This window comes from Trematomus bernacchii, unplaced genomic scaffold (genome assembly GCF_902827165.1).
Source record: "Trematomus bernacchii unplaced genomic scaffold, fTreBer1.1, whole genome shotgun sequence".
Lineage (NCBI taxonomy): Eukaryota > Metazoa > Chordata > Actinopteri > Perciformes > Nototheniidae > Trematomus > Trematomus bernacchii.
Genome location: NW_022987582.1, coordinates 12,819,088 through 12,835,536, shown reverse-complemented (window position 1 = coordinate 12,835,536; position 16,449 = coordinate 12,819,088). Strand labels below are relative to the sequence as shown.

The 16,449-nt window shown below is 38.5% G+C and overlaps 1 protein-coding gene across 1 annotated transcript in view; it reads left to right on the top strand.

The window, feature by feature from the left end:
- Nucleotides 1-12,322: 12,322 nt before the first annotated feature.
- eif3ea (eukaryotic translation initiation factor 3, subunit E, a) overlaps nucleotides 12,323-16,449 on the top strand; it is a 30,968-nt gene continuing 26,841 nt past the window's right edge. Inside the window, exons 1-3 of the mRNA XM_034127888.1 lie at nucleotides 12,323-12,444; nucleotides 13,403-13,520; nucleotides 13,743-13,860. Coding sequence (XP_033983779.1) covers nucleotides 12,355-12,444; nucleotides 13,403-13,520; nucleotides 13,743-13,860 — 326 coding nt within the window. The 5' untranslated portion in view covers nucleotides 12,323-12,354. The remainder of the gene's footprint in view (nucleotides 12,445-13,402; nucleotides 13,521-13,742; nucleotides 13,861-16,449) is intronic.

The window sequence follows — 16,449 nt, the reverse complement described above, 5'->3', positions numbered from 1 at the left end:
GTGCCTACGTCATGGCTTACCAGCAGTGGACGTACAATTTATATTGAGGTAAAACAATTATCATTTATTTTGAGGATGATGATAACAGCCTATGTTTTTTTATTTTACTAGGAGCATCCTATTTTTATAGAGACACAATTCCTTCAATGTATTCAAAGGTGTTTGTATCAAGAAGGCTCACATAATATAATTATTATTTTATGTGATGATTATTATTATTATTATTATTATTATTATTATTATTATTATTATTATTATTATTATTTATACTACCTTTAAGTCTAGTAATGTTTATTCTTTCTTTATAGTTGAAATGCTATAGCTCATTGTTTAAACTTTTATATTCAGTGTGTCCTGTTATTTTACTAATTTTTGTAAGATTTTACTAATATCAGAATCAGAATACCTTTATTTGTCCCACAGAGGGGACATTTACATTTGTTACAACAGAAAAGAGCCAAGGAGAGCTTAATATTAACTAAGAAGCATGCATAAAAACGAATTTAAGATAAAAACATTTTTTTAAATTACACAATTTAGAACAATAATTGTTATGAATACTATTTTTATTTGCGACGAACATAGTGTCCTATTTTATAATGGTATGACTGATCGATTGATTTATAAAGCGTACACACTGATTTGATTATTGATATATTGACACTTTTTGCATTCGGGTTAAAAACTGGTGATTTTGACTTTCAGGCTCAAATAGCATATTTTCTGGTTCAAGCACAGGGCTAATGTAATTTCAACATGCTGCAAACCTACATTTTCCTAATGCAGTGTGATGGTTAGCAGATATGTACAATCCAGATGATGTTCCTCTCATGCTCCATTTCCAATTTTATTTAATCCACCTATTAAGTATTAGATAGGACAGTCTGCTGAGCCTAATCTATCAATTTCATAGAAAACATCAAATGTGCTTTCCAAGCACAACTGAACATTATATCCTGATTTCCCCCAGGAGCCTCTGTGAATCTCATCCCCTCGCTGTGTAGGCTTGCTTACACACTTCTCTCTTACCACATTACACACTTGTTGATGTGGACTCAGCAGAAACCTGCTTACATAGACATTTCCGAGATCTGATGTCATATCCAGTACCAGGCATGCATACTTTGTCGATGTGATATAGTGACAGGACAACAAGGAGAGGTTTTTATCCCTCTCAAGGACACTGACACTTTAATATAGCTTCATCAATAATGAGCAAGTGCACAAGGGAATAATGAAATGTCATCATCTCTGTCAGGGATGCAAATAATAACACTATGTACAGTTTAGTTTACGAATAAGCTTTGGCTTTGGGTGCACTTGTAATTTTCAAGTCTGCACATGGCAGTCGGTTGATTTGTGGTTGGGAGCCGAAATACCAAAGGAACCACATTAAAACAATGGCACACTGTCCTCTGGGGCAGAGGGCTTCCCCCTTGTCTGCCAAGGTGCCACTGAAGGCTGGGGGCCTAGCAGTGACCTGCAATAAACACCATGCAGTGGGTGTGACCCTTGGGATTTCAGGGACATGATGCGGAAAGTGCTCTGTGAACAAGCTGTCCGTAACTTTGAGATGCAGCTGGATGTGGTGGTGAAAAAAAAACCTCTTCACATAAGGCGCCTGTTTAACTTGGAGCAGCCTTCTTGTACAGAAATGTCCCAATATGGGAGATGAATTGGGGTCATCTGAAAACCCAAATTGTGCGACTTGACTGGTGCCTACGTAGGTTTCCATGCAGATAGCCCCCTCATATGGCACACAGGACAAGCATATATATATTTTCCCTTTCGGTCTCCATGTATGAAAAATAGGAAGAAATATTCCAGTAGAAACACTTCACAGGAATTATATTTTGATTTCTGACAGAAGCAATCAGAGTTGGCAATCTCTAAAATGAACAGCGATGGACTGAAAATTGAGGTGTCTGAGGTGCTCTCTGCGGTTTTCCAAATAGTTCTTGTTCCATCTAGGTTTTCTTTCTCGTTGGTGTTGTACAGTCAGTTGCGGAAAATGAAGACAGATGCAATTAGCGCCAATGTTTGGACTCGGCCTTCTGGAGCCGCGCGGCACTGTGTTTGCTTTGAAATCTGATTAGGTCCCCTGTCTGAGCAAGTTGCTTTCACCTCGCTGCAAATAACTCTGTACAGATGACTCCTGCACGCTTTGCCTCTGATGGAGTCCCTCTATTGCACCTTTGACCTCGCCCATATCCTGAGTGAGAGGCCCTGAGCGGGAAATTATGGCACATCACACAATTAGACTTCCTAACCAACCTGCCCTTCTCTCTCTCGGCTTCCGTGCCAAGAACAATATTCAGCCCTGTGTCGGAGCAGCACCACGCTGGTTATTGATGCTGCTCACATGGTACGGAGCTTAGGATGTATTGCTCCCCTGACACCCCGGGTATGGCGCGATTGCTTGTTGTGGATTGGACTTGTTATTAAGTATAGCGAGATTGGGTTAATAGCAAATTCTCATTGAATTCAACAAGGTTTTAACCTCACCATGCATGAAATTACCTCAAAGAAGTTCCTTGTAGGTGATGGCATTTATCATGACAAGTAGAATGTGATAAACTCATCCCTACAAGCTGTGATGAGCATTGATTTCCACATGAACACATTCCAGTGCTCCTCCTGGAATTTATTACGGTAAAAGGATTTAATATTTGCGCCTAATCTTGCATAACCCTCATGCAGTCTTATTAAATTGAAACTTTGATCTCTAAGAGAGTATTTGGCAGCGAAGTGACAATTTTGACACCTCCGAGCCAAATATTGAGATTTTTTTCCGTCTCCTATCCAAGAATCACATCATCTCCATTCTAAATTGCAGCAGCTGTTGAAGTTCCTTCATTGCAGCACTATGTTTTGCATGATTCCAACTTGATTAATAAATCTCTTCAACAACCTCTCAGGGGGTCCAAGCTGAGGTTTGACATACAAAGAAGTCATGGCTTATGTTCAACTGGTCTGTCTTTCCATGGTTTTATTCAAAGGCCTCCAATTAGCTACATAAACTATTACACACATTTTAAGTCCACGGGAAGAGGAATACTCAAATCCCTTCCAAAAAACAGTAATTTACCAGCATCATCTTTTTCTTTTCTGGTAAGAATGTTCGTGACCGTACATTTGGAGATTGCACTATGTTCTGTGTCTTGCTTTGAAAGAAAATTGCAGAAGAAAAGTGAAGTTGTGCATTACGAGAAGAGCTAGGAAGCATTAGAGGGGTCACATATTGATGGACTCCCCTGTGTGCCTTCTGTAATAATGTGTGAGAGTACAAGTCACTCCTTGTTTATGCAGCAGCAGACATATGTCGGGCAGATGTTCTGCCATGCTTGGTGCCATTGGGTGATCACTGGAAGATCTTTTTTAAGTTGTTTTCTGGTCGGTCAATAACCTTCATCCCATCGCCATCCAATGTGACAGTGCTGAAGTCAGCACTGGGCTCCGAGTCAGGAGTGTTGGCTGCTGATTTATAACCTGACACGCACTCGGGGCGAGGTGATGCATATCTAAAAAGTGTACAAAAGGAATCATTGAAATTCATATGAGATCCTTGGAATCCTGATTCGAAACGGGGATGCTTGGCTTTGCAACAAGCAGCGGCGAGTCGTTCATCTTCAGGTCTTATTGATTTATCTTTTGACAGATATTAGTGCGAGGCCAGTGGTGGGTGTCTCTGGCAGTGTAATTTTCTCTCCCTCTCTTTTGGATTCAGTTGTTGACCAAGAAAGCTTTCAGGGAACTGGAGAGCTGAGGTTTTTCATGGAATATTTGGCCCATCAATCCAACGCCCTTTGAGTTGATCCCATTAAGGCCACGAGTATTTTCTGCAAACATGAAGGATAACTGTTTAGCATGCTGACATGTGTTGGGGGTCTTGACAGCATCCCTGTGTTAATCCTGTGTATGGGGTGTGCCATCACTGCTTTGATTTAAAGAGACAGAAATGTGTTTTTTGATAGCCCAAACCTCCTTTTTTTCTCGCCTGGCTGGGGATTCTGGGAGTTGCTGGGAACAAATCATTAGTTTCAGTCACAATGTTGGTTGGGTTGACTGAAAAGCACATTGGCAGGAGGAGATTACGAAGTTGCAGAAGCATCGCCAAGTCCTTAGTTATGTTAGAGAGCAGACCACCGTGAACTGTATCCATACATCTGACAAACAACAATCAGTTTGCAGTAATCACATTGCCTTGGCCTTAATGGAGCAGTTTGACGTCTTTGGGAAATGTGCTCATTTCCTTTCTTGCCGAAACTTGGGGAAACAGCTAAACTTGCTCGATCCAAAAGTAATAAAATCCGCCCTCCAAGCACCTGAAAAAGATCAACACATTATATCTTGTTTGCAGGGGGATACATTGGGATTTGTAAGGTTGGGTATGGAAACCATTGGCCATGTGGTCTGGATGTGGCTTTGTCAACGGAATAGTTTCTGGACAGAGATGTTGTTTTTGAATTTTGTTAAAGAAATATTCTATTCACCTCAATAGTCGGTTAATTGGGTGAATCAACTCCTTAAATCTGAAGCACTGTGAACTGTATATGCCCTAACTCTAATACATTGTTATATTATACATTTATATACATATATGTTCACTGACGCATCTATACTGCTTAGTAGTTTGGAATAAATTGTGATTTTTTTGAGGATTCTACAATCTGTTGCAATATATTCTATTTATTTTATTTTGGATGTAATGCATGCAAACAGCAAAACTGAAAACTCCTTTTTGTGCAATTCATCATTAATATCTTAATACTCATACACCACTTTTATTATTCATTATCAAATAGTGTAACTGTCACAAAACCCAATTACCCTTACAATGAATAAAATGTTCTTATTCTGATGAATCTACTTAAATCACCAGAAAACATTTTTATGTTGAAAATAAAATATGTACCAACAGTTTGATGGTGCTCGACTAATCCACTTCCTAAAGATTTTACTATTCAAACTTAAAATCTGTGTCTTATCGCTTACCTGTTTGTTGTGCATAAAAGCAGGTAAATAGAGCCACTGTAAAACCACATTGCCACGTCAGAGGATTTAAATAATGAAGTTTGTGCCCCATGCGTACATTCTGCACAGCCCCTCTTTCCATTTGGAGCCATGCTTATCGATCCCACTGTGTGTAATGAGCTGTGTAATGGCCACAGTTATTTAATAAAGTTAAAGAAAGTAGCCTTCATTTGTTTGTTTAGCGTGAGTTTGTCTGCAAGCATCATGGGATTAAGATAGCTGATACTCAAGATATTACTGAGTGTCCAGCAGGAAATTGCCTGGATCCATCCCTCTGAATTACTTTATTGTTTGTTTCCATCACCCCCTGCAGATTTTCCCAAATCGCTGCAATTTTGTGTTTGGCTTTGCTTTTCTCTAAGGGGATGGATAAGCAAGTTGGCACAAAACCCTTTGAAAAAACGTTGTTTGTGCATAGTTCAGGCCTTAATGTGGCTGAGTGGCCAGGATTGTTGGGTTTGCAGATTTTAATATGCACTCCACAAACACTCCTGAATATCTGAGACTTATATTAGCAACCGTTATACAAATCAAAGGCTTAATACAGATAGACGATCACAATATTAAAGGGGCCATATTGAGCTTTTGGGGTTTTCCCTTTCCTGTTGTGTGTCATAGACTTCTGTGCATGGTCTGCAAAGGCTAAAATCCCTGTGTTTCCTCCAGAGGGAGTTTCTCTACAACACACTCCCCCCCTGCCTGATAAGCCTCCATTGGACTTCTTTGTTTACTTCCTTAACATAGGGACATCACTATGTAACACTTGCGCTTCGATTGGCTAGCTTGACAACACATTGTACGTGATAAGGGACATCGCTCAAGTGGTTGACTAATCACCAAGAGCTGGCCAGCTAACCAATAGCCGCGTTCACACCGGAGTACTTTTCATCGTACTTCTCGCGTTTAGTTCCGTTAGTACCCCTTATGTCGCGTTCACACCAAAAAGAGCACTTAATCTCGAGAACTTTTACCCCCATTTTTAGTGCCTGCTGAGAGATGGTACTTTCCTGGGGGAAAAAAGTGCCCCAGTTCTGATTGGCTGGGTGAATTGCAAACCACGCCCCGTAAAACTCCGAAATGTTTTGTAGAGCCGCCATTTTATTATCCTCGCATTAGCATTATTAGCATTAGCATTCGCCCAGCGCACAAACGCAGAGAGACTAACTTATGGCAGCACAAAATAAAACATGGGAGCGGTGGAGATGAGGAGGTGTCGACGTTCTGGCGATTTACTCGGAAGGCTTCAGTAGAAGCTGCTGGGAGTCCCAGCAGCTTCTACTGAAGCCAGTCCCCAACTCCGGGGACTTCCGGCCGGGGACTCCGGGTGGCAGTATACGCCGTGAAGTTGTTTGCGGCCTGCCAGTAAACCCAAAGCAGAAGAAGACGAAGTGACGTCAGCGGCTCATTTGCGTAATCTTCCCTCAGGGAATTTATTCCGGTGTGAACGCGATCTGTACTAAGTGCCCTGGGGTAATAAGTGCCGGGGCACTGAGTGCCAGCACTGAGTACGGCAAAGTACTTGGTGTGAACGCGGCTACTGAGAGCATGGGCTCTTGGTTTCAGACAGAGGGTGAAACGAGGTGCTGCATCCAACACAGTCTCACTCCCTGAACGTCAGGGTCAGGGTCCTATGGCGTGCAGTTGTGACGCGCCGAGTCTCCTTCAGCTTCATAAACGGACGCAAAGAGCTTTCAACTGATTGCAATGTATTCCCATCAGCGGCGGTATTTGACGCTCAGGGAAGCATCGCATCGGTCCATGTCGGCGGCAGTTAAAGGCAATGTGAGCGTCCATTCCCATTGGATAACGGAAGATTTTACACCCGGAAGTAAGTATTCTCTTTACTGTCGATTGATTTTACAGTGATATCTGCACTACTCATCAACTCAAAAACACCAGATTATCCTTGTTAATTACACAACATTGATTACATTTTAATTTAATTTTAAATTGTGTACAATGCTTTTGTATTTTTCCCCTTCGATTCGGAGAAACAAATATTTTTTCGGAGTTTAGGATGGCAGAAGACACTACACTACCCAGAATCCTCAGCTATCGTTTGGGACTACACCATGTGCTTTGCTCGACAAACCCCGTGATTAGTCCTCAAGCTCTGTGATTGGTAGACCTCCAACTGCATTCCATATAAAAAAAAAACGTTTCGTAAAAGATAAAATCATACTTTATTCAGCAGTGCTTGCTTTACTCTTTGAAAGTCATCTGAATGCATTGTAATAAATGGTTCGGCTGCATTAAATATTACACATCTGTCGTAGTTCTTTATTTATCTACGGAGATCGGGCCTCAGAATAGACCGGAAACTATTCTTTTACCGTTCTGTTTTAATTTCACAATAAAGTTAGTAGTAATATTTTATTTTGATATTATTGTTTTTTATTAACTACTAGACCGCTGGGTCATGTAAAGACCATCGTTTCTGTGTTGCTGTGGGTTTTTTCCATCGCTTTTGTGTTACAAATATCAAAACAATAACAAAATATATCCGTTGTAAACTAAACCGGAAACAGCAGTATATTTTATTTTGTTAACACTGTAAACTTGACAGCTTTTTAACCCAAACCACCTACTGGTTAAAGCACGTTATTACACATTTAGAGTAATTGCAATGCAGGTAGATTGTGTTGTTTTTTAATGACTGTTTAAAATGCCTTTTTCTTAATGTCTTTTATTTTTGTAAAGCACTTTTGAATGTGTTATATTTTATGAAAACATTTAAATATTAAGAGTACATACAAAATAGGAGGAAAGTAGAAGGTCAATGATAGAAATATAGAATAGAAAATATCAAGAAGATACTGTAAATGATATCTAGAATAAAACAGTTTAGTGCCGGATGTACAAAGATATTAATAGGAGGATGTGCAAAACAGACAAACTGATTAGGCTTTATTTAAATATTAAATAATACTTTAGGTTAAGGTCTTCTTTTAAATACATGTAAGCAAAAAGCTTTGGGGGTATCTACAGATAATTATTAAGCCTGACAAAGTACTTAACGTTTAATATATTGCATGGTTGGTTTTGGGACTTGACAATCAACTTTCCTGCAATGTTAACTATGTTGAAGCACTTATTTTAACCGATATTATACATATTAATTATACTCTTATAAGATGTATGTAGATAGTATAAGAAATGTGCAGAATATGTTTAATGGTGGAGGTACACATATATCGATAGATGTCTTGTAATGCACTGTTGAGGAACCTGTGACCCAAGTTTTTCATTCATTGCATAACTACCCCGTAGTTGTGTATATGATATGTCAATAAACCTTTGAAAATCTTGAAATCTTGAAAGGGATGTGCAAAATAGCCATTATATACAGTTTTTGATGAACGATTAGAGAATAACGAGTAATGAATATGCTTTATAGGGATCTGCAGATACATTTGTTTTCTTCTCAAGCACCAACTATCAAATATCTCGCCTGATTGTTTGCACTTGACAATCACCTTCACTGAATTTTACTCAGGTGTAACTAAAGTCTGATTTAAGGGTTGTTTATATTTCACATCATTAATCCAAATCTGTAAAGTAACTAAAATAAATGTAGTGGAGTAAAAATATCAGGTTAACCTTAAAGAAAGCCCTCAGGATTATAAAAGACCCCAATCACCCCAGCCACAAACTGTTCTGTCTGCTGCCGTCTGGCAGGCGGTACCGCAGCATCCGGACTAAAACCACCAGACTCAGGGACAGCTTCATCCCACAGGCCAGAAGACTATTAAACACCTGAACTTTGAAACAACATCCATAACATTCATCTGGCTGCTACTTAGAAATTATTTGTCTAATATATCATATTCCAATCACTTGTATATAGACTCTTATTGCACTATTTACTATTTTACTATTTTTCTTTTTGTATTTACTTGCACTATTTTTTGTGTATCTGTTTTATTGTGTTGCACTGTTGGAGGAGCCTGTGTAGGACACGTTCGGTTCCTGTTTTGGATAGTGTGCCGTCGATGGGTTTCATTCCATTTCAAACTGCTGTTTGACGCTCTGTGTAAACTTCGCACACTGCCACTCCAACATCCAATCACAGAGCTTGAAGACTAATCACGGGGTTTGTCGAGCAAAGTACATGGTGTAGTCCCAAACGATAGCTGAGGATTCTGGGTAGTGTAGTGTCTTCTGCCATCCTAAACTCCGAAAAAATATGTGTTTCTCCGAATCGAAGGGGAAAAATACAAAAGCATTGTACACAATTTAAATCAATCAATGTTGTGTAATTAACAAGGATAATCTGGTGTTTTTGAGTTGATGAGTAGTGCAGATATCACTGTAAAATCAATCGACAGTAAAGAGAATACTTACTTCTGGGTGTAAAATCTTCCGTTATCCAATGGGAATGGACGCTCACATTGCCTTTAACTGCCGCCGACATGGACCGATGCGGTGCTTCTCTGAGCGCCAAATACCGCCGCCGATGGGAATACATTGCAATCAGTTGAAAGCTCTTTGCGTCCGTTTATGAAACTGAAGGAGACTCGGCGCGTCACAACTGCACGCCATAGGACCCTGACCAAGCGTCGCTCCTGGACGTTCAGGGAGTAAGACTGTGTTGCTGCAGCACATGCAGTATGAGAAAAATAAAGCACTTTTGAACATTAAAGCATGGAAACATGTCACAATATAATGCAGAAAATATGAACCTGAGAATTAGCATAATAGCATAAGTAAACACACTGCATATTTGCACAGTGAATAATCAAAGAGTCAAGTCTGTATTTGACATGTTTTAGGATGTAATATGAAAAACAAAAATGTTTTTTCAAAAATACTATCTCAAGATTGTCTGGTGAAAACAAGAGAAACCAAAGCAGTTTGGACTTGACATCAGTGTTTAAAACACATGCTTTCTTGTAATTTTGGATTTATACTTGTGGTGTTTAACCTATAAGAATGCTTATTGGCTTTGGTGAAGATTCTTCCCACCGCTTCCTAATTTAATATTGAGTAATAACATGTATTATTGCCTGCACATAAAATCCAACTCAAACTAAAATTGACGACATCGTGCAATTATTTCGTTATGATCATTTTGCACAAAAGTAAAGTTGGAAGGACACAAACCGTTTTAGTAAGGGACTTTACACAAATGATTGATGCGTTCAGGAGGGTTGAAACATAGCTTAGCCCCTCCCCAGTGTTAATGATGTTTTCTTTAAATCCTCCAAAACTAAGACTCAGAATATTATTATTTTAATATATAAGATATTTAACTTACATTGTTTAAAACACTTATCTTGTCCAAAAGTGTTTCCTAATTTAATCACTGATATATTATCACCATTATATTAGATGACTTATATAAAACATCCTGAAGTGTTCAAATGCATCACCAATATGAACATTATTAACAGTCGAGTGCTGTAGGCCAATATATAAATAAATAGAGTGGTGTATGAATGAATCCCAAAACCAGGAGCTTTGTTTATATTTTACCACTTCTGATTCCCTCGTCTCGAAGACTAACAAAATATTTGTGGTTTACAAAAGCTGAAGAGATTCTCCCGTTTTGTTCTACGACATGAAAATAAAAACTCTATTTGTGAATGTCTTAAGCTTCTATGTGTCTTAAAAACAGCCGTTGCTAACAAAGGACTAAATGAGACGGAACATCATCACGTCAAACATTAGCCACATTTAGCTTAGCGGAGGTAAAGTGAAGTCATACAACTATACCATATGACTTCGGGGTTGGCCTCCAAAACGATATCATCCCTAGGTATCTGTCTCTCTCTAGAAACAAAACATTTGTCCTAAATCATACTTAAAATGAAAATACTCAGTAGGAATTCAGAAGTGACAGAACAATATACACACACACAGAAAGATCACATCAAATTAAAGAAATGCATATTTATAGGTGCTCACATTAGTGAAAACTGTAATAAAAACAACAAGAACAGAGGAAGTATTTCATTGTGACCTTATAAAGCCAAGGTAGCGGCAGCCAAACTGGCTGGAGCTTTTCATTATATGAATTGAATGATCTAATAGAGACAAATTCCTAAATGGTAGGCTACTTGTTGCCAAACTGGCCAAATCATTGTATGGGTGCCTCTTTTTACTGCAAAACCTTTCCTGAAATGATGCAGACGAAACAAAGAAGGCTTCAGCAGAGTAAGCGCTGTGTTTCCTCTCTTTTTTTTCATTTTAAGGGAGCTGCCACTGAGCCAGAGCGGACTGTGTCAGAAGCACCCAGTAAAACAGCAGCTGGCCACGGTGAGTGGTGTCTGTTTATGACTCATTTCTACCTGCCATCAGGCGGCGGGGAGAAGTAGGAATTGAAGAGAGAGAGCCCAGTGGTAACAAGGGAAGAATTGTGTGAAGACACAAGACAGTGGCATGCGGTTGTCAGGAAAACAAGGTACTGGTGAAGACTATTGGGAAATGGGCCATTCAGTGGCTGATATTGGCTGTTGTTGAGCACATGGGACACATGGGGCCCCTTTATGAGGTAGCTACTGAAGTAAAGGAGGAGAAAGGAGGATGTTCAGATGCACAGTGAAGACATTCTTACATTATGGAAAAGTCAAATGATTGGAAATGACATGGTTGTTTTCATTCAAATTAAGCAGGCTTGTGAATGGGGCTTCAGCATGACTGTATTTGGCTCCTGGGAAAAAGTCGTTCACAGTCACATGAAGATGTGTGGTGTCTGGAGCCTGGAGGGAAGCCTTTGTGTTAAAATGTAGCTAAACCTTCAATTGCATTTGATTCGATAAAGGAATTGTTTCACTGTGTCAACACTACAAGGAAATTATAGGAATTTTGAAAAGTCTACAAGTCATGTGTCCGTCTGAGAAACCATGAAGCAAAAAAATAAGAAGATATTTCCATACTTGCTCAAGAAGGAAAGGTTAGTTCTCTGTGAATCTTACGCTAATTCTCTATAACAGAGAGCTGGATATTTACTGTCATTGTATTTATTATCTTAAACACTAAACTGACCTGCTTGTCATAAAAACAAAGGATTTGTTATTAATAATATTAATACTAATATTAAGTCCCTCAAAATGTAAAACTGTCCTTATATTAAAGAATCATACACTGTATTTATATAGACCCCCCCTAACCAATAACTGTATTAACATTTCCTAGATGTTTTTTAAAGTGTTTTTCATAAAGAAACAAAGATTATTATTATTTGTATTGTATTGCATGTTTCATATCAGCATCATAAGTCTTGTTTTACTGTATTTCTTGATGAGAATGTCGCTGATTGGTCAGTCCCGCCTTAACCCAGCAGTGACACACATCCGTTTCCTTTTCACCGGAGCAAAGATGGCGGAATACGACCTCACCACCAAAATTGCCCACTTTTTGGACCGTCATCTCGTTTTTCCTCTGTTAGAGTTCCTTTCTGTCAAAGAGGTAAGAACTTTATTAACACTTAAACTTTCCGTTACATTTTTTTGTTATTTTACAAAACTATAAACGGCGTTTGAACGGGTTTTAAAGCCATGTGCGCCTAAGAGGTAGTCATGTTTTCTCTTGCTGTGTAAAGAAGCCACATTTAACCGGAGTAGAGCCGGAAGTGCAGCTCTCTGCCTTCAAAATAAAAGCGGTAAAACACGTCACAGACAAAAACAGTAACTGTTGAGGAAAACCGAACACAATAAATTGGATAACAACGCTTTAGCAAAAAGATGGAAGCATGAGGTGTATCACAATTCAATAATACAGCAAAATAATGAATATAATATGTAATGTAAAAATAATATTTCTTTACGTTGAAAAAAAGTATCGGAAGTGCTTCATTGACTGTGATTAACTTTACAATGGTGGCGTCAACCACGCGCTATTTCAGATTCAGATTATTCTAGGACTGTGCCTTTTGTTAAACTCAGAGTTTAAGTTAATAGCATAGTACATACGTTGTACACAACTGTTTGGTGATTCATAACCATACACATGATCACCCTGCAACTTAGCTGTCTATGTTGTTTCCGCCCTGTAGGTTCCTTATTTACAGTGAAATAAAACAGCCATAGCTGAGCCTTGGAAGCTGAAAAGAGTAGTTAATTTCCTATAACAGCATAACATACTTATTAGGGCTTATCGCTTAACACTGTAAACATGTATTAACACTATTTAGGAAAATATAAACAACTATTAGCGTCAGCAGACGCTGCCTGTTACGCATTAGCGTTAGCCATCTAAGCTAACCTTTAGCTTGAAAGCTAACAATGTTGCTTACATTTGCATATGTGGCTAGCAGTGACTTCACACTAATGTTAGCCGGTATTCAATTTTTTGTAACTTTTATAATATAATATTGTACACAAACACCCCTCCTCACCTCTGTTTTTCTACTGTCCATGTTCATTAGATTTACAATGAGCAGGAGCTGCTTCATGGAAAACTGGACCTCCTCAGTGACACCAACATGGTGGACTTCGCCATGGATGTGTACAGAAGCCTTTTTTCTGAGAAGGACATACCCCCAAGTAAGTGTTTAGGCTTATTTAATAAACACTCCACATCTGTATTTATCAACTAATAACACAAACACACAACCATATTAACATTGCTTCATAGAACACATAAATGGCTCTACACCAATCACTCTATTGAGAATTGATTTAGCAGTAAACATGTTTCCCAGTGTTTTCTGTACTTGAGCGTAGACTATATGGTGATGCTGTAGCTAATAACTTTCTCTGTGTCAGCCCTAAAGGAGAAGAGGACAGAGGTGGTGGCCCAGCTGAAGCAGCTGCAGTCAGAGACGGAGCCCATTGTGAAAATGTTTGAGGACCCGGAGACAACAAGGCAGATGCAGTCCACCAGGTAAAGCCTGTTTTATATTTTAATCAAGACTAGTGTCTTTTTTTATCTTTATTTAATCAATATCCTAAAATAGCTTTTTAGTAAAGCCATGGTAAGCCTAATGGCTCGTTCACACCAGATTCAAAGCACATTTTTTCGCACTTTATGATAACAAGTAAAGTCATTGCAAAGATGCACATTTGTGTCTGCCAACGCAAATGATTTGACAATGCATTAATTCCGATGTTTTACCTACCAGTATCATAAGGTAGTTATTGAGCAATTGTTTGTATAGGTTTAACTCAATACAAACCAGTATCTAGATGGCGATAAGCCCTGCCCACTCTCTGGCGCGTCTAGTTTGAGTGGCGTGAGATAAGAAATAATGCCGCGGTCAAACTCGTGCAAGTAACGGAGGCCCCATTGCTCTTTGATTCGGTGTGAACGCACCATTAGTGATGTTGTAAATTCTATTTTATGGTCTTACATTTCATGATTCTAAAACCTGTTATTTGAATTGCTAGACTGCATAGCAGAATTCTAGAGGGTTTTCATAAAGTCCATGGAACTGCATATTCAATGAAATATGTATTGAGTCTTTTCAGGGTTTTTGTGAGAAAAGGCAGATGCAAGACGTTGTGGTTAGCCTTATTAAGACTATATGGTCGTCTACAGTGATTAAAATAGTGCGGTCACATTCGGTCTTCATCCTTTCTTTTGTTTCTTGGCTAGAGTGTGTACAGATAATCAAAAGCATTTGCCATTTTCAGCTCTTTTCAGTTTATACCATTTCGTTATTTAGTTTTAGTTTGGCTGTGGATATGTGTTTATTTAAGACACAGATTTTTAGGAAATGTTTTGTGAGATTTGAAGCCTTGTAAAAGCAACATTGACTTAACAAATGTCTATGTTATTGTTAGTTTGCTGTCAGGATACATAAAGGAACTAAACCTCCTTTTTGAATGAGGAATCATATGTCTTAAGTTATGCATTTGTTTTTCTTCATTCCCTTGCATTTGTTAAACAATAGGAAACTCATCTGGGGTCAATGAAAAATTCTCTCTAAAGCTGAAGGACATGCAACGGTTTTAATTCCACCATTATAAGCTAAATTATACTTAATGCAGTGGCTTGTTTTAAACATAATTTCGGCATTAGAGAATCATACAATGATGCAAATGAGAAAAGGGTTGCTATTTGAACCCCAATGCATTGTCTGTTGTCAAATACACTCAAAGCCTTTTAGACGGTAAAAAGACTTAATGCTCCAAGTACTTTTATTGAACAGTTGGTTAATAGACCTGCATGCCTTAGAAGGCTTTATTTGAACTATTGAAGCCAGAAACAAAGCCAAGCCATGGTAAATAAATTATGTTAGTACAATATCTATAAACAATCCGTCAATCACAGAGACCCACTCTGCAGATTATGATCACCATTGGGGTGATTTGTGTTTTCTTCTGTTTGGATTTGTCAAAGCATTAAAAAACACTTTTGGCTTTTTTGAGTCAACATGCTGCCCATGGCTATCTGACTTTTTCATTGCAGAAGGTGGCAGTAATGCTGTGCAGACCTTTATTTGATAAACTGTTGCAACTTGTTGGACAGCCCAGCAGCTGACTCATCTAAATATCACAAAGCCAAATTCATTCATTTTTTTCAATTTGAAGACATTGTGGGAATAATATTTTGTGGCCCATTCTGTTTCCCAGAGGAAGGATAGATCGCAGATTAAAAAAAAAGGAAAGGAAAATAGATTTTTCAAAGCTGTGGTCAATGGCTCAGATAATTTATTACGATCTGTGTCCCCACAATGCACAGCAGGTTGACATTCCCTACTGCACGGAAGTCAGCAAGGAGCTTACTTAGACCATCCTTCTATAACAACATACCCCTGAAATACCCTCCTTTTTTACAACTCAATTAAAAAGACAAAACAATCCTTTTTTTTATTAAATTAACTTTCCTGAATCACTTCAACTCGTCAGTGCGTGAGTGTGGAAAAGTGGTTCAAATGTTGTTGAAAGGAAGAAATATGGGTTGAAGCATAATATTTTCATGGATAAAAACATGTTGTGATTTTGGGTAGAGATAACATGTATCTGTTTTCAAGACTTTTTGTCTTGAAAGCTTTGTACTATTTGACTCTTTTTTTTGTACAAGTTGAAAACAATATTGCACTGCCATCAAATACCATAATAATATTATTCATTGTATTAATAAAGCTTTATCTTTTCTGCATCTTTGCTGAAATATCTTGCTAAAATAGACATGGAAAAAAAACCACTGCGCACCTTTCATATGTTTATTTGAAGAGGCCCTATTATGCTTTTAGGTGTTTTCCCTTTCCTCTGTTGTGTTATGTAGGTTTGTGTGCATGTAAATGGTCTGCAAAGGCTAAAATCCCTAAATCCCCTCCATAGGGAACTTCTCTACTGCACACAATAAGAGAAAATGCATACCTTTTTTTATTTTGACTGGGCAGTACTGAAACATCTGTATTCCCTTTCCAGACCTAGACAGGGCTAGCATGGCTCCATAGTAACCAAACAAAATGTAATAAACAGCCCATCACTCTGTTTTAAAAGTGAAATGGTGTTAATCTAAAAA